This window comes from Schistosoma haematobium, chromosome 5 (genome assembly GCF_000699445.3).
Source record: "Schistosoma haematobium chromosome 5, whole genome shotgun sequence".
NCBI classification, from domain to species: domain Eukaryota; kingdom Metazoa; phylum Platyhelminthes; class Trematoda; order Strigeidida; family Schistosomatidae; genus Schistosoma; species Schistosoma haematobium.
Window position 1 is genome coordinate 5,284,953 of NC_067200.1, and position 18,844 is coordinate 5,303,796.

General features: G+C 33.6%; 1 protein-coding gene across 2 annotated transcripts; it reads left to right on the forward strand.

The window, feature by feature from the left end:
- Positions 1–475: 475 nt before the first annotated feature.
- On the forward strand, positions 476–18,471 carry MS3_00009017 (uncharacterized protein; the record flags this gene model as incomplete). 2 transcript variants are annotated; one of them, XM_035733475.2, is made up of 7 exons in its annotated part: positions 476–537; positions 1,515–1,707; positions 6,403–6,647; positions 11,025–11,133; positions 11,528–11,793; positions 12,692–12,950; positions 16,280–18,471. In XM_035733475.2, the coding sequence occupies 7 exons, from the start codon at positions 476–478 to the stop codon at positions 16,589–16,591; spliced, it is 1,446 nt and encodes a 481-aa protein (XP_035590262.1). In that variant the 3' UTR covers positions 16,592–18,471. The 2 variants fall into 2 exon arrangements, with proteins under 2 accessions (XP_035590262.1, XP_051064745.1); XM_051217355.1 differs by lacking the exons at positions 476–537; positions 1,515–1,707 and having other exon boundaries at positions 5,677–6,647; positions 13,980–18,471.
- Positions 18,472–18,844: the final 373 nt, after the last annotated feature.

The window sequence follows — 18,844 nt, forward strand, 5'->3', positions numbered from 1 at the left end:
CTGATCAATGGGAAGATATAAGTAAACAATATCAAATGAATTCAAATATTATTGATTTTTGAATATCCTATGAAAAATAAAAATCAATATTTAAATCGATTGACCTTCAGTTATTAATCAATAAAATTATCCCATTCAAACACATATATATATATAGATATATAATTTTTGTGTTTGTGTGTGCATGTGCGTGCGTGTGTGTGTGTGCGTTGAATTCATAAAAACCATGGCAACAACAACAACAACGATAAATCAAAAAAGATTAAAACAACAATTCATCATAAAATTTTATATTATTTTATTATTATTAAATGAAATTTATTTATTTAATTATTTATATATAAATATTCCAATTACATCAATAAAATTAAGAAAATTATTGAATTTACCAATTTATATAAAAAATTTAAAATTATTACAATTTTCTAATTGGTTAAGTGATTGGTCAAATGAATTAAGTTGGGAATATATAAAAATGGCAAATTATGAATTACCATTATATATTAAAGAAGGATATTGGATACCAGAATCATTGATGTAAGTAAAATTTGTTTGTTTGTTTGTTTGTTCATTTATTCATTCATTTTGTAGATCTTAATCATGTGAAATTTGAGTAGTAGATTGAGATTGAATCTTTAATTAGATTGGACAAATAATCTTAATTATTGTCATCATAACATCAACATCACTAGTTTCAGTCTGTGATCAATTGAAATGCATCCATATTGAATAAGTGTTATAGCCCAAAGCCGCCAATCAGAAGCAGCGAGTTATCGATCGGATCAAGAACGCATAAAACACGTACAAGCAGCCTAGAGTCCTGATTGATTCTGCTTTCCGCCTAACCGAGCCAATTAAGTCCAGAACACCAATCTCAGCCTCTGTAATATGAATCCTTATATTTCAAACATACTAAGTTTATATACTAATCAAACAGACCACATCGTACCATAAAATACGAAACAACATTTGTACAAGATACTAGCCAAAAGTGACTGTGAATGTGGGAGACTGTAATTATTAGACTGGGCATAACTCAAGAATGATAAAACGTATAATAATAGTTCATGGGTCAAAATAAAGCTCATGATAAGAGAGGCATGAATATGAATAGGTTAGTTATACGATAAAAATATACATTTAGTATTGATCTATAAATAGATCCCAACAGTTACCATTCATTATTCTCATTTGGATATAACACTAACTTAACAACTTATTCACTTCATATCATGATAAATATATTTTTATCAGAATGGGTTTTGTGGAGATTTTTAGAAATTTCACTAGTTGAAATCATGAGTCAATTGGAGCTAGACCACCATGGAAAACCTGGAAGCACTGGACGGCCGTCTCGTCCTAGTATGGGACTCCTCAGCAGTGCGCATCCACGATCCCGCACCCCACCTTCCAGTGCTTCCAGGTTTTCCATAGTGGTCTAGCTTCAATTGACTCATGATTTCAACCTATGAAATATATTTTTTATTATACATTTATTTTGATGTATCTATTAGAACAATTTGTACACCAGAAGCAATACATAAAAGTTTGATTGATATAATCTATGAATTTACACAAGAAGATTATGAGAAAAGTGATACTATTTCAATAAGAAATCTATTTACCCGTACTGGGAAATATTATGATGGGGGATATTTAAATATACTTTCATTTCTAATCAATATATGTCAATGTTTACGTGAACGTGTAAGTCTTTTATTGATCAGTTTTATGGATATTTATAATTTGTTTATATTTGTGTTCTATGGTATAAATTATGTATGATGTATAGGGAAGTTTAATCGTCAAGACAAAATAGAATAGATACATATCATATATATATATATATATATATATATATATATATATATATATATATATATACTGTAGAGGCTAATTTCCCCTATAACTGACTCAAATAAATAGTATCCCGTTAACTGAGTATTATGGATTTAATTGAGATCTATTCAAAAAACCTGAACACCAGTTATATAGATAGTTTGTTTTTGTGATTGAGATCATGAACTGATTGATGTTAGACCACCATTTAAAACCTAGTAGCACTGGACGGCCGTTTCGTCTTATTGTGGAACTCCTCAGCGGATTAAGTGTTCGCGCGCTAGACGGAAGGCACTGGGTTCGAATCCTGAGAGCGGGATCGTGGATGAGCACTGCTGAGGAGTTCCACAATAGGACGAAACGGCCGTCCAGTGCTTCCAGGTTTTCAATGGTGGTCTAACATCAATTGGTTCATGATCTTAATCAAAAACTTATTAATCTCCACAACCCCTAAACTGATAGATAGTTTATTGTTAAGGATTGGTAAAATCCGCAAGCATGCAGGAAACAAGGGGAACCATAATTATATATATATATATATATATATATATGGGTGTTAAAATTCATGTATATTTATGAGTGTTAATCAAGTATGGATAAATTATTGATTATCTGTGTGTTACAAATAATGGGAGAATAGATTGAAAATTGATGTGCAGACACATGTGCTCAATCATACACAGAAATTTACATAGTCGATTAAATGTCTAAATTACAGTGAGCATATAAATAATACATTAGTTGAATGGGCTTACTACAATATATATATATATGCGACTGTCATTCTGACCTAGATCGGGAGATATAAGCTGAGATCTTGAATAGGTTGATTATCGATTTATTTCAATAGCATGCCTCGTTTTCAGTTTGTCACCTACGTTTAACCTTGTGAGTATGGAAACATAATATGTCTGTACATGAGTAACTTGTTATTTTCAAATGATACTCGATGAATTGTATAAGTTTTGTGTACAGATCAAATTATGCTTTTTGCTATATTTCAACATTGATAATCGTACACATATGCATTATTCATTGTTGAGTCGACTGCGACGGAGCCTGCAGAGGCCTTAAAGGAGCCGAAGAGTCCTAGCCAATCAGAGCATGATGAAGCTTCTAGAATGCCAACGTGGCGTGCTACTATTGGTCAGTAGCATAATATGTCTTTTAGCGGATTGGCCAAAATATGATGTCGATTTAACAAATGTTAACATCTATAACTACCCGTGTTTTTCTGTACAAGAATGAGCTTTTGGAGTAAAGCGTTTTTCGCTTGTTTTACGCCTTTCCTCTCAAGTTCAAGTCGCTGAGTAGTTCTAGCTTGCAGGTTACTAGAATAGCTTAGGAACCGAATAAAGCGTTCGAATTAACAAGACTTATCAATTCATAGCTGGTATTTTGAAACATCACAATAATTTTATAAAAGATTTGGCTATATTGATTTAGTTAATTATAGTTAAAAACCTCCTCAAGTGTACTACTTTACATATTTCATTTAGAACAATGAGAAGACGGAGTTGATCTGAAAAATGTGATGTATTTGTGCTATACATTTCGAACAATCTGGTCACACATATACTTGTCAGGACATTTTTATATGAAAATTAATAAAGATCAAACAAATAAAAGTACAATTAAAATAACTAAGGGGAGAGAAAGAATAAGAAATTGTCGCGTTATCCTAGGCCATAGAATGACTTAAGGATTACCAAGGTAAATTCAAGGTTACGACAAATTGTTTTTGTACACATAAGGGGGGTTTAAATTTACGAATAGCTAAGGCTTCAATAAACTTAAGAATTCGACCTTGACAATTCCTATACAACGTTCTAAATGCTGTATTAATGTTAATTTTATGCCCCGTCTCAATTATGTGTTTTGCTATCGATGAACTTGGTTTTCTACCTCCTACATTAATCGGATCATTTGAAACACACTGATTTTGAAGCCATTTGGGCACATGTTCATTGACCCTTGATTGCATTGTTGGATTACTCATTTAGTAAAATATCAATTGTAGTATTTACTTTAATAAATACCCTGAAGTTGTACTTTTCATTTTCACTGATCTGAGCAGTTTTGTTTTGTTGTCTTTTATTTTCATGTACGAACTTACTAATCTGACTACAAGGAGACTGTAAGTATATTAATATTGAATAAAATTCCGATTGTAAACATCAACAGAGAACGATACTGGGTTTGAATCCCAGAATGAACATCAACTATGATATGCAGATGAATTTAGCTGGCGAGTACCATAATAGGATGAAACGCGCGTCCTAGATTCCACTGCTACTCATTATCCATCCTTCTTTATATAGTTTACAGATGTATTTCATCATCCCTACGAATGATATTTCCTTTTTTGAAACTAATGATTTATCTCTTCAGTCTATACTTTCATTTTACTATTCCCACTTACTTTCGTCTCCTGAATTGCTTGTCTATTCTTCAAGCTTATTGTGAAATTGTTGTATTCCAACTTTGTTGCTTAAGAGTTATTAGAATTTACTCTTTTTTCTTGTATCATATTGGTTGAGCTAATTACTAGTAAAGCGACTGTCATTTTATTCGTTAGCATCTATTTTGTCGGAGGAGCCATTTTGAATGTGTCATTTTGTGCTTGAGTGCTTTCAGAATATTTTTGAGTACAGACGTGTTAGGTGTGAGTTAGTTACTCACGGAGGACAATGGAAGATGGTGGTATGACATCATGGATTGATTGAATCTTGACATTGGCGCCGTTCGATACCGACTCAGTGTTGTAGAGAATAAACGTGTGTGTGTGGAATCTGAGGTGCTGAGGTTGTGTCCTGCATCCGGGATTGTGGATGCGCACTGCTGAGGGGTCCCACAATAGGATGAGACGGCCGTTCTGTGCTTCCAGGTGTTCAACGGTAATCTAACATCAATCGGTTCATGATCTCAATCATCAACAGTCAAGTTCATCTGAGAAATCTCAAATGGAACAAAACAGTCATGATGAATTTTATTGATGACCATGATTTATCTACACTTGAATTTTTTTTGAAAAATAGACTGTCGAGACAATCTATTCAGGGTCTATATATTTTAATAAAGATTAACCAATAAAAATCATTAATATCAACAATGCCAAGATTCAAACCAGCTAATATTTGTATCAACTGTGTGGTCATATGGAATGCGGCCAGCAGTGGAATCAGTGATGTGGATTTTGTCCTATTTAGGTCAAAATATTGACAAAAAGGGTAATTAAAACCATACCAGTTGCAAACGTGAGTAGCTGTCTAGACTCAGTAGGTAAATAAATGATACGTTCTCGTATGAAGTGAAGGGTGCTGAATCCGAGTTGCGTAGTAAATATCAACCCTGGAATTCATGTACATCCAGCTGACGATTTCCAAATAGAATGAGATTCGTGTTTTGGATTCTGTTACTGGCCACATCCCATCTGTTCTATATTAACTTGTGACATAATGACAACATAGGTGCAATCTGCACAGGATGAACATATCCCAACCAGTTAAAATATCAACAACGGGATAATTCAACTCATTTCAAATTGAATGAAAACTATATAACTAGATAAATTCTTCTTACAAATCTAAAAGATCTCTTGGTCAAAAGCTATTTCTTATCTGTTGATTAGTTAGAGGTTTGTAAAATAAAAGTTTGAAGCGGTAGAATTCTATTAATCGTCTGCGATGTTCAAGGTTCAGAACATAAACACCAGTAATTATTGAGACTCATAACCATTGTATAAATGATTTTTTATTGGAGAGCTTCACAATTAGAATTCTAAAGATGAATGAAAATGAAAGTACAGTTCGTAGCTGGATCATCTAGCCTAATTAACCGGCTACTAATGTTTAAAACTAGCTTGCAATTTAGGGTCTCCACTATAAATCACGTTAAAATTCAAACAAACCACTGTATTAGCAACAGTTGACCACTGCATCCCATTATTTATAGGGGAGTCTCGACACAGATTGAGGCCAGCTAATATATCGTGGAAAAAGAAGGACCACTGTGAAACCATTTCGTCCTAGTACAGAAATTATGGGCAGTGTATAACCACAAGTCGTTAAACACTTATTAGTCAAAAGATCAATCACTGCCTGAGTAACCTAAAGGTCCTAGAGTGTGATCTATGCTGGGGTCATCGATGTTCACTGTTGATGAGACTCATACTAAAAAATAGAGGTAATGTCATAAGCGGAAACTCAGGTACGAAATTGCAGAGTATTTTCTTGAAATAAGAAAAACATACACTAAATAATTTATTTGCCCATCTTCCATCGTTGTCTTCTAAATTCTTCATGATTCTGCAAATTCTATTTTTACTCCAATTCCTTTCTGTTCCCCTTTCGATTCTATTCAATTCAATCTTCTCCATCCTCTTTTAACAAGCATTCCATTGCTGACCGGTGTTACATACTACTTATGTCTGTTAATATTAGTAGCATACTTCACAATATCATAGATAATGTTAATCTGTGACGATAACTGTCTACATTTTCAACTAATTTTTACAGACTATTTCATCAAACTATTTATATATTTATTTATCTACTATTCTAGCATACGGATTTACATTGTCCGAATCCTTGTGCTAAACCAAATGTCTGTCATGATGATATGAACAGTAACGGTTTGTGTATGATAATATCAAATGATGAACTTTTGAATAATATACCATCAAATATACGAAACAAATTGGGATCAATCTATACTTATGATTATGAATGTGTATGTGTAGATGATTACACTTTTAACCATACATTAAAGAAGTGTGTACCAATCAGAAAACATTGTGATTCTTCTATGTAAGTTTTTTTTCTCCTGTTCACTATCTATGTATAGCTTTATATGCTTAGTTTCTGTGTATAAATTTATGTCACAACTAAGATACATCATTCATCTTGTATATTATTATTATTATCAATTAAATGTTATCAGAATGAGGATTTGTGGAGATTGTAGTAATTTTAATGGTTGAATTCATGAGTCGATCTAAGCTAGAAAATCAATGACAACGTGGAAGCACATGACAGCTGTTTCGTACTAGTATAGGACTCCTCACCAGTGCACATCCACAAACCCGCATGCGGCTAGGTGGTCTTAAAGGTAAGCATTCGTGCACGAGACTGAAGGTTTTGGGTTCGAGTCCCTTTTGAGGGATCATGGGTGCTCACAGTTGGAGAGTCTCATACTAGGACGGGAAGACCGTCTAGTGCTTCCAGGTTCTCAGTGGTGATATTGCTTTAACTGACCCACGAATTCAGCTATTAAAATTAAATTTTAATCAGAATCAAACTAATACCTCAGTCTCTGTTGATATATTTGTGATTGGCTTTGTACGATTTTCTACACATCAGTAAGGCATATCAACAATATTCAGAATTGGTTGTATCTCAGAGAATCCAATGTTGAAGACGATGATTCAAGTAATGACCTATTTAAATTGTGATTTTATTCCCGAGTGACTTAAATAATATTAACGTTACTTGTTCATTAAGTAGCTATTAGGATCATGTTGTTGAATGTATCCTGATTTCGAAGAGATATTATAGCTGATTCACATGCTTACGACTTCTTTGAATTAAACAATTATTGAAATCAATTATTGTAGATAATAACACGATTACTTATTATGTTCCATATATTGGTGGTATATAAATCATTGAGTTTGATTGAATTATTGTTCATTCATGTTAAGAACAATGTATATCACCTTCTCTTAATTATATTGAATTGGATACATTTGTGTATGGTCACAGAATAGGAAAACTGTATTAAAGGTAGTATTTGGAGTCGTCAATAATTCTTTAGGAATGTTTTGAGAAGCCATTAAAAATGATGGTAATATTTGGGTCAATCATTCTTCTCTAATAACGTTAAAGAGAAATTTAGAAAATCACTGATTATGTATTCTTTGAGATGGTAGAGAAGATTTGTAGCTCAGGTGGATGATTTTGATGAAGTTTTATCCTCTGAGCTGGATGGTTTAGTCGTGGAGCTTTCATCGTTCTTCTGAATAACATCATTAGCATAAACTTCTACTTGAAGTTGTATGTATTTATTCTAATTGAACAATTTCTGAATTAACTAACGATTGTGATATTTTTCTCAGAGGCGTGAAAAAATCCCAAGGTGATGCATAATCCTATAAATGAATTTGTTTTTCGTACACAAACTAACTTTTTTAAACAAAGCTTTCATTTTGATCGAGATCATGAACCGATTAATGTTTTCAATGGCGGTCTCAATTAAAAACTAAATAATCTTCACAACTCCATACTGATAATGCTTTCATTGTTCTTCCTACTGTATGTTTTCTGATCAAGGTTTTTCTGTGGATGAGGAAGAAGTTAAACTGTTGTTGTTCAAGTGTTTAAGAAAAAGACACACTGGATAGTACTAATACAGACAATAGCTTAAATAACTCATTATTGTGTAAAACTATCACCAGCCTAACACACATTTAAGTTTGTTCAAAATCATACTGTCTTGTTAAATTAGCGTACAGTAATAGACTAGCCAAATATAATTGTCTAATGATCATCAATAACCGATGAAATTTGTATTTAGGTTTTGATTGAAATTTTCTGAAAATTTACAAACAATCTCGTCAGTCAATCAATTCTAGGCAGCCTGTTTGAATATCTGGCCGAACTGTTCCTGCTATCAGGATATTTCAATAAGTTATCTGTTTTCTTGTTTGTTTTAACACATCATTATGCCCATTAATCGTATAGCCTATTCAGGAGCGTTTGCGACAAGTTTACAACATTTCGCTGTACAAGTTACAGAAGGTCCCGATCAGAGATAGCGTGACTGCTGACAATATGCATCGAAAAGAATGTACATTATTCAAATATCGATTCCTGAACTGCTAACATTTAACTAGCGACCACCCAATATTTATCGCAAAGGTCGATTGAGAAATGAGAAAAGGAAACTTGTTGAAATACTTTATTCTGAGAATTCTATATTATACCGGAAATATAATATTGAATAAAGCCATTAACAATAATAATAATTTAAAATTAGGTAATAACTCTGTTTTGTGTTATAGTCCGTTTTAATTAGAACATATATTTACTACGGTCTACAAAATCCACACTACAAATGAGTTGCCATCAGTTGCTATATCGAATAAAGTGTATACAAATCATAAGTGGGTGAGACTATAACTTATGGACGACCTTTAAGAGACTCAAGACTGACTATAAGGGTGTCCACTTAATAATTAGGACCAAATGTGGATTATAAACCTGCGTGAGGAATTATAATTATGATTTACAGTTGTCAGTTAAGGTTAAGAATTAGATTTCGGGTTTTCATCACGAACTGATATCATCTATAATGCCAAAACTCATTTTAGCCAAATGGACGAGTGGATTTCATGCCAAAATCCAAGACCTGTTATCTTATACCTAATTGGTTACTTCATAAATTATAGTCTCCCCACTATCACCTTTTGTTTAACAACAAAATTATATGTGAGTTCAAACAACTTATATGTTTATAATTGTTCAGCCTACTAAACTGACCGATAATATCGAATGGAAGAATAGGCAGAATCACAAGTTGGTTAACATCGATCATTGCTTGATCTTTAAATGATATCGTGCTGATCTTGTAGATTCTCCATTTAATGTCATTTCATGAAGAAAAGTTGTTTATATAAAGACCAACTTACTTACTTACTTACTTACGCCTGTTACTCCTCGTGAAGGAGCATAGGTCGCTCACCAGCATTCTCCATCCAACCCTGTCCTGGGCAATCCTTTCCAGCTCCTTCCAGTTGTAATTCATTCTATTATCCGACGTAATGTGTTCTTAGGCCTTCCTCTTTTACGCTTCCCTTCAGGATTCCAAGTCGGGGCTTGCCTCGTGATGCAGTTTGATGATTTGCGTAGTGTATGTCCTATCCATTTACATCGTCTTTTCCTAATTTCTTCTTCAGCTGGAAGCTGGTTTGTTTTCTCCCACAGAAGGCTATTGCTGATGGTATCCGGCCAATGGATGTTGAGTATCTTGAGTAGACAGCTATTTATAAATACTTGTACTTTCTTGATTGTGGTTGTTGTAGTTCTCCAAGTTTCAGCTCCATACAGTAGAACTGCCTTGACGTTCGTATTGAAGATTGTGACTTTGATATTGGTTGAAAGTTATTTTGAGTTCCGTATGTTCTTCAACTGTAGGAATACTGTCCTTGCTTTGCTAATCCTCGCCTTTACGTCTGCATCTGAACCTCCTTGTTCATCGATGATGCTTCCTAGGTATGTGAAGGATTCAACATCTTCCAGAGTTTCGCCATCAACAGTGATTGGATTGCTGTCCTCCATTTTGAATTTGAGGACCTTGGTTTTCCCCTTGTTTATGTTGAGGCTTACTGATACAGAGACTGCTGCTACACTGGCTGTCTTTATCTGCATTTGTTCATGTGTATGCGATAGGAGGGCCAGGTCATCTGCGAAGTTCAAATCGTCTAATTTATTCTGAGCTGTCCATTGTATTCCGTATTTTCCTTCAGATGTCGAGGTCCTCATAATCCAGTCGACCACCAGATGAAAGAGGAAGGGAGAGAGTAAACAGCCTTGTCTAACTTCGGTCCTTACTTGGAATGGATCTGTCAGCTGTCCTCCATGCACTACTTTGCATTGTAGTCCGTCGTATGAGTTCCGGATAATATTGGCAATCTTCTCAGGAACTCCGTAGTGTCGAAGAAGTTCCCATAATGTTTTTCTATCTACACTGTCAAATGCCTTTTCATAATCAATGAAGTTGATGTATAGTGACGAGTTCCACTCAACTGATTGTTCGACGATGATCCGTAGTGTCGCACTTCGGTCCGTGCACGATCGATCCTTACGGAATCCAGCTTGTTGATCTCGAAGTTGGGCGTCTACTGCATCTTTCATCCGGTTCAGCTAAACTCTGTTAAAGACCTTCCCTGGTATTGACAGTAGTGTAATGCCTCTATAGTTTTCACATTTGCTCAGATCTCCTTTCTTTGGAATCTTGACGAGGTGTCCTTCTTCCCAGTCCATCGAATATAAAGACCAAAGTCATGATTAAATAAAAAGAATGTATAACCATGAACAAAGCTATGAACCTATGTAACATTTCATTTGCATATATTTTATTTAATGTATCCATATTCTTTCAACTATTATTGTTGTGTTTATTTCCAGTTGTCTAAATAATGGAGAATGTGAATATCTACCAGAAGAAGAACGAATTATTCCTAATATTGAATTTATTTGTAAATGTCCACCTGCATGGAAAGGATTATCATGTGAAGTAATGTAAACATTCATGTTACATTGGTTTTATAAACATTCTATTGACAAATCCCAAATATAAATTGTTCTTGAAATAGAATTACTACAGCATGTAAAGTGTAGAAATCCTCAGTAGTGAGTGTTAACAATCCTACTAGGAGTCAAACACATGAACTACATACCTTGTGAAGAGCTCCTAACCTTCAGACCACTGAGTTTATCAGGCGCTCAACACGAGGACTCAATAACCCTGGTAGGCTTCCAGATGAGGTCGAGATTATGCTTCTTAGTTTTCAATAATTGTTTAGCTAAGATCATTAAGTAATGCAGAAACCACAGAGTCAACAATCTTCATGATGCCTTATACTACTAAATGAAAATTAGTCTCATAAAATATTTAACATTTTTTCTAGGAACCAAGAAATCCTTGTTTAGAAACACATGGACTATGTGGACAATATTCTTGTTATCGTGATCCAACTAATTCAAAACTTGGTTATCGATGTCAATGTCCAATTGGATTTAAAGCGATCAGTACAACTAATCCACAATGTGTTAATATAAATGAATGTTTAGAATATACAAATGATGATATTTGTTTAAATGGTGGAATTTGTATTGATAAAGAACCGTATTCAACTATTGAACATGGTGTAACAGAAGTAACCTATGGATTTCAGTGAGCTGAAATATTCATTATTTAAATTCACATGGTATTGTTTGTTTGAATCTTCCCATTGTTATTTAGGACTACAATAGATCAGTCTCTTATCGGCATATGTGCATACTGTGCGGATTGCCTCGATATTGCCTTAATTCACAAGTAATCTAAACAAAGATGGATAGTGGCTAGCATCTCAAAGTTGATGTTCACTCTGGAACTCAAACTCAACTCTGATAAGTACATAACAGCAACAACTCACCAAGTATAACTTTTGGCTAATTAGTTACAAAAGTGCTGACGGAGCCAATTTTCTAGTTATAACACTCTTAATTTTCTTAAAAGAGATCTCTAATAAAAAACAATATGTATTTAGAGGGGAAGGAAGGTTGAATGAACCTTTCGATCTTGTTACATTGAACTCCCACTATTATTATTACAAAACATACTTTGACATTCATTTTGTTCTAAATAGTTCTGTTATTAGACAAAAAACAATTTACTTTTAAATTCTTTGATTCTCCTGTTTCATTCTCTGCACCACCATAATTCAGTACATAGTAGAATTGGATTTCTAATCAAACCTAGAAATTCATCCTTGAGCATTTAATTCTTTCTGTCATTAAGTCAATCGAAAACATGAGTATTTCCTTTGAAATCTGTGAGTAACCATTATCAGGCCAGAAATATAATCCAGGAACTCTCAGTCAGTGCATCACCTTTAAGCTATTGAGTATTGAACGGGTCTTGTTTACTTATGGTTGAGGAGTCTTATGCCAGAATGACACAGATATCTAATGTTTACTGGTTTTCGAAGGTATCCTCACTGTTGTCGGTTTGTAATGACAACCACCTATGAATTGAATTGAACTGCATAAAACTCCTTATCTAAACTATGATTTATTACATTTTTAAGGTGTATATGTCAAAATGGTTATTCTGGACAACGTTGTGAACATAGGCCACCGCCATTGGAATGGACTATATGGTCTGCATGGACAGATTGTTCAGTTAAATGCGGTATTGGTGTGCATAAACGTTTTCGTAATTGTTCCTTACCTAATCGTTGTATTGGATCATATGTACAAGTCAGTAAATGTCAGGGTCACATATTATTTTGTGAAAATGAAGGGATTAATGAAGTAATTCAATCAGGATCAAATATCATAAAAAGTGTAAGTAAAAATTCTGTTATTTATTTGTATGAGTTGGTGTATTCTCAATTGTCTGCTTTACTATTTAATTAATTAACCGACTAATTCATAAACGGAATGATCAATAGTCAAACGAATAGACTGAATGATTGATTGACTGACAGTCAGTCAATCTAACATAATCAATTTAGAACCTCATACAAATGTATATCGGTTCAAATCCCCACACTAGACTAGTATATCGTCGTAAAGTTACTAAGACAAAATTCCAGAATGGTAAAAGCTTCAATATTATAAGTAGAGTTTAGAAAGATTAGGTATAGGAAGGAGAAAAAAAAGTATATGGATATTTCGCGATTCCAGTTCTAATGGAAGACAAAGATTGAATGCATCTGCGTTACTGAGCATGATTCTAAGCTATGTCATAACTGTTAACAATTAGTCACTAAGCGAATCATCAGTACTTAATTTTTTTGGTAAAATTTAATTTCCAGCCATTCAACATATGGAATGATCAGAAATTAGCAACAGTATGTAGTTGATGTCCCCTTCCCTCCATGTAATATTTGCAAATATATCCTCTCAACAGAAAAGATAAATTAATAACTATGAGTGATATGACCGGGACTAAAAAGCAAAATTACATTTAATAGTTAAATTCATGAGTTAATTGAAGCTAGACCACCATAGAAGACTTGGAAGCACTGGACGACCGTTTCGTCCTAGCATTGCATATCCACGATCCCGCCCCCTGCAAGACTTGAACCCAGGACCTATCGGTCTCACGCGCGAACGCTTAACCTCTAGACCATTGAACCGGAATCCAACGATGTTAATGTCAAACTTCAACCAATCCACTAAATGACATTTCTTCTACTCATTGTGATACTTGATTAACATTGATTCCGTATTTTTAATTCAACATATTGGTTGTTCAGGGTAATATTTTTGTTTTTCCGTTATGATAATTTGTTCAGTATAATATTAATTTATTTGAGTGTGATGTTGATTCAAGATACGATATTCTTGTATTAAATTAACATGAACTAGGCTCAGCATGACATGCAGCATGTGAATTTGTTAGAACTCTGGGTATTTTTCAGCGATTCGATGTCATCCTAATTAATTATCAAAATGGGTGTATAAATCAATGTATCAATGAATGTCATTTTGACTAAGGTTATCGTCGTGTTTTGGTGTTAATAAATCTTCATATGTACCAGTCTGGGTGTTCGTGCTTCATGTCGTGGGGAAATGCAGTGGTTTCTTGTTTTAGAAGCATAAGAAATCAGCGATTCCAACATAACAATTAGCAACAACCAGTCATAACAATTGGTGGTGCAGATATAACAGTTAGCAGTTTATGCACTTCTGAATATTTATCATATATATATCATTTTGCACCTCAATTATAGATAAGATTATCACGAGTAGTTAGTATGGCAGCTCAAGTTCCTGTATTGTCCAGTAGAATATATTCATCTATTGTAGGATTATAGCTCATTTGGCGTTGCTAAACATTTCATACTGAATGAATAGAATTCAACCAGTTTCTGTCCAACTATTAGCCTAAATGATTCAGTTTTGTGAGACACTGTATATCACGATTCCTAAGTTCATAGCATCCCTAACAATTTCTTTGTATTAACTTTTTTACCATATTCATTATACACAATCAATAGCTGAGAGAAATCCCTACGTTGAGAACCTTTGATCAAGATTTTGGAAATGTCTAAATAAGACGTCATAGATGTATGCATATACTATTATTATTTCGATTCGCATGTTACGTGACTATACGAGTAAAACACTACGCTACAGTCCACCCGTCATCTGATGGTGTTAATGTCGCAAGACAAACTGGAGTAATACACATTTATGCCGCAATCTACGTTGATTGTGACTGACTGACCACAGTTTCCTCAATACTAACATGACTGAGATAAATTCTTGTGATTTAATTAAGCGATTTATTTGCAGGCATCTCTGTGTTATTTACAGCATTAATAATACTCGATTTCACTGAAATGATGAACTGATCAATGTTAATTCACCAATGAATAGTGGTAAAACTCAATAACCTCCAAGACCTTGTACGTACAGTACTGATAAAATTGGCTTCGTTAAATACGATTTTTTCTATTACACCCAATCTCCTTATTTTTGGGAAATTTTGGGGAGGCCCCCATAGAAACTTTTGGGAAAGTGGCGCAAATACCTCAAAATTTCCACAGATCCTGGGAAATTCCCCAAAATTTTGGCGGCCATTGGGGAAAACCCAAAAATTTTCTCAAGATAGGGAGATTAAGCAATAAATAATTTTCGGTAAAAAATATGGAGATTTGAACAAATTCTTGTTTCCTAAGCGCTTAATAAGTGAATATTCTCAAAATATATAAACACGTTTTTCATCTGATATTAATAACAGTGGTAATTACCACTCATTCATTATCACTCATAAATGATTACAAACAGTCTAGCGCCGTATAACACTTCATTGATAGTAAAGTTTATTCGAATTCTATATACTATATGAATTCTATATTTATCGCCTCCCATTTCTTTTATAGTTTCACATTAATTCTATATACAATAGGTTGTAAACATTCAATTTGATTGAAGAAGTTTCATGTATTTATTAGGCATAATCAATTAGCTAAAATAAATGTAAATCAGGGTAACTTCTGGCAATAAATAAAAGTTTTGCTAAAAGTGTAGCGTAAAAATGCAATTCCGAAAGTGATTACTGTTGTGACTTTAAGTCCAGCTAGTTATCACGTAATTTATTCGCCAATCGAAATACGATTTATTCACTTTCGTACTGTATTGAACCAATTACCTTCGAGTGGTTTGATCAGCCTAGCGTCCTTATTGGTCCTTTGCTCGCCTAGTCCATTCAGTTGAGTCCAGAACACCAACAATAGCTTGTACTATGAGAAACATTTACTGCAGACGTTCCGGGTTTATATATCAACCAAACAGACCGCAACGCATCATAAAATAAGAAATAACATTCATACACAATAAAGCCAAAATGTGGCTGTGAACGTGGGAGACTGTAATCAGTAAACTAAACATAAATTAGAAACAGTAAATCGTACAATAATAATCTATAGGTCAAAATGGAGCTTATAATAAGGGGAATATAGATATATACAGTCTAATTACTGAATAGTTATACAATAACAATATATAGATAATATTAGTCCATTAATAGGTCTCTGAAGTTATTCGTTACTTAATCTTCGTGTAGATATAACAATTACAATTCAAATGACATATGAAATACGATTTTTAAAGAAATGATTACTGATTACATACTACTTATATTAATCTACTTTATTTCTTAGTGGTATACAGAATGGTATCTTCATGAAAATTATTCATTCAATGATACATATTATCACAGTAATTTACATATGAATCAAAATACATTTTATTCAACACATCTCCATGTTTCCAATATGATCGGTATTGTGTTGGAATGGATTACAACTATACAATTAACTTATCAATGGACAATAACAGAATTAATAGTATTCTATACAATTATAATGATGATATTAATCTTACCAATATATTTCATGATTATTTGTTTAATTAAATTAATTCAATATGTATTACATGAGAATAGAATGAGGTGTAATTGTAGAATTATGTAATCGATTGTAATTCTATCGAAAAAGTTAATCCTTATTTAATCACTTATCAAATTTATGTAAATCTTTGTTGTTGTTGTCTAGACATTTATTTGCGGAAAATTGAATAAATCTATGACATAGAAGAGAATACAGTTTCGTTGTTCTCTTTCTGTGAAATAAAGTTGATCGGCGAGACTCTAATTTATGGACGACATTTGAATGAATCTTAAGTGACCTTGAGAAATATGAACCAATCAGCAAACAGTCAGTATAGAGTAAAAAGATGTTATTCAAAACCAAGGAAATAAAGTGGATACACTTCTTATACGTGGTTCAAAAACTTGTCAAGGTTCGAAAGAGGTTCAGAGATTCTAAAATTGTAATGCATGCAGTAGAGGAAATCATCCATACGGCAACAGAATAGTCCGCCTCTGGGGCCATGATAAAGTCTCAAAAACTCTTTCAGCCTCAACCACATAGCTCCAATATTGTTTATGTGCACTCCAGGTTTTGAGGACATAAAATACTACTTGTGGATAACGACATGATACACATAACCAAGCTTATGTGGGAGTCTAAACGCTCTCCAATCATCCGTATATATTGTAGTACCTGATTGCAGACAGTGTTACTGGTTCTTTTATCATCCAGTTCGCAATAACTGTCGTAATTTGTCTTAGTTAGGAATTAGATTTACGGTTTTCATCACGAATTGACACAAGCTATAATGCCAGAAATTTATTTAGTCAAATGGATGAAAGGCTTTCACGCCAAAATCCAAGATTTCTCATCTTATACCTGATTGGTTCGTACACAAATTATATTCTTGCCGTTTTATTTGTTATAGTCGCTCAATTAACACGTTTTGCACAAAATGTCTTGTGAACCCATTGTACGTTAGCACTGAGCCCTGAAGTTGGCGCCATAACCTTGAAATCTCTATTACGCTTCTGATTGACTTGTCCATAGATTAGTGTCTCGTCCAACTTACTATTATTCGTAAAACTCAGTAATTACATATGATGTATATTGAAACCGGTGACGTAATACTTCGCCCAAGTAATCCGCTCAGTGTGCACATATAAAAACAGAAACGGATCAGTAATAATCCTTATTATATAAATAACAAAAAATTGTAAACGCTTATTAATACCTTCATGCTCATCTGATAGTTTAGTGGTTATCTTCTGAGCCCGTAATTTGATTCCATTAAGAAGGAACAGTAAATGAGCAGTGTACATAAATTCCCCTTTTGATTCATTATTTTATACTGGGGCCAACCCCGTTTTTAAAACTCGTCAGTCTTCCGTTCGTGTTGTTATTCGTATTGCTTATGTTTTTCTATCTCTTCTACTCGTTTTTTTCCTCGGTTAGTAATAGCCCTACATTCATTTGGTGATACATATTACTTATATCTGTCTGTATAACTAGCGCACAACACGCATTTACAAGTAAGACTATTCAAACTAGGCGACACAGTGAAGGTTATTTTTAAAAATATATAGTACGAAAACTTATAACTAAATTATGGTGATGATAAGATCGTATTTAAGTTATTCACAAACTGCTCTTCAAGAGAGGATATGTTTGCTCGAACTTATAGACTGGCTGTCATAATTTTAATTCTCATATTTCATACCTTCACCACTCAAAATATCTGTAAAGAACAGCTGCTACGCTTGTTTGTGATGGGTCAAAGATTGAGGGAACTTGGGATACTAAAACTACTCAGCTGATAATTATCTAAACACTAACAGTGACAATTGTATATGGAACAACCGTAACGGCTGTATAGTATGCTATAACATCGTAACATCAATGCTTAGCTTAAGAAAGCCAAATGTATCTTTTTAAACCAGTTCATCATATCCTTGTAACCTTAACATTTTGACAGTCTTGATCAACTACCATTACATTAAAGCTTCCCAATGAACGGAATAGAGTGCGATCAATCTTTTAAAGTTACCGTCAGAATCAATGTGAGACAAGCATTGACATTACCACTCTTAGCAACAATTATACCATCTAACCTAGCTAACGTACTTTTTTAAAAAATATGCCCACACTATCTAAACGCCTTTACAATGTTGATTCGATGTTCGTCAGAAAATGTTGATCATGAATCGAAAGTGGGGGTGTGACGGAAAAAATATGCAGAAAATCCCTCCAAAGCATTTCATCGGATAGTATTTTCATTTATGTTTTTTTCACTATTTCGCATTCTAACCTTTGTTCAGGTCTCTTAACCATACCTCATGTCCCTTGTTCATCGTC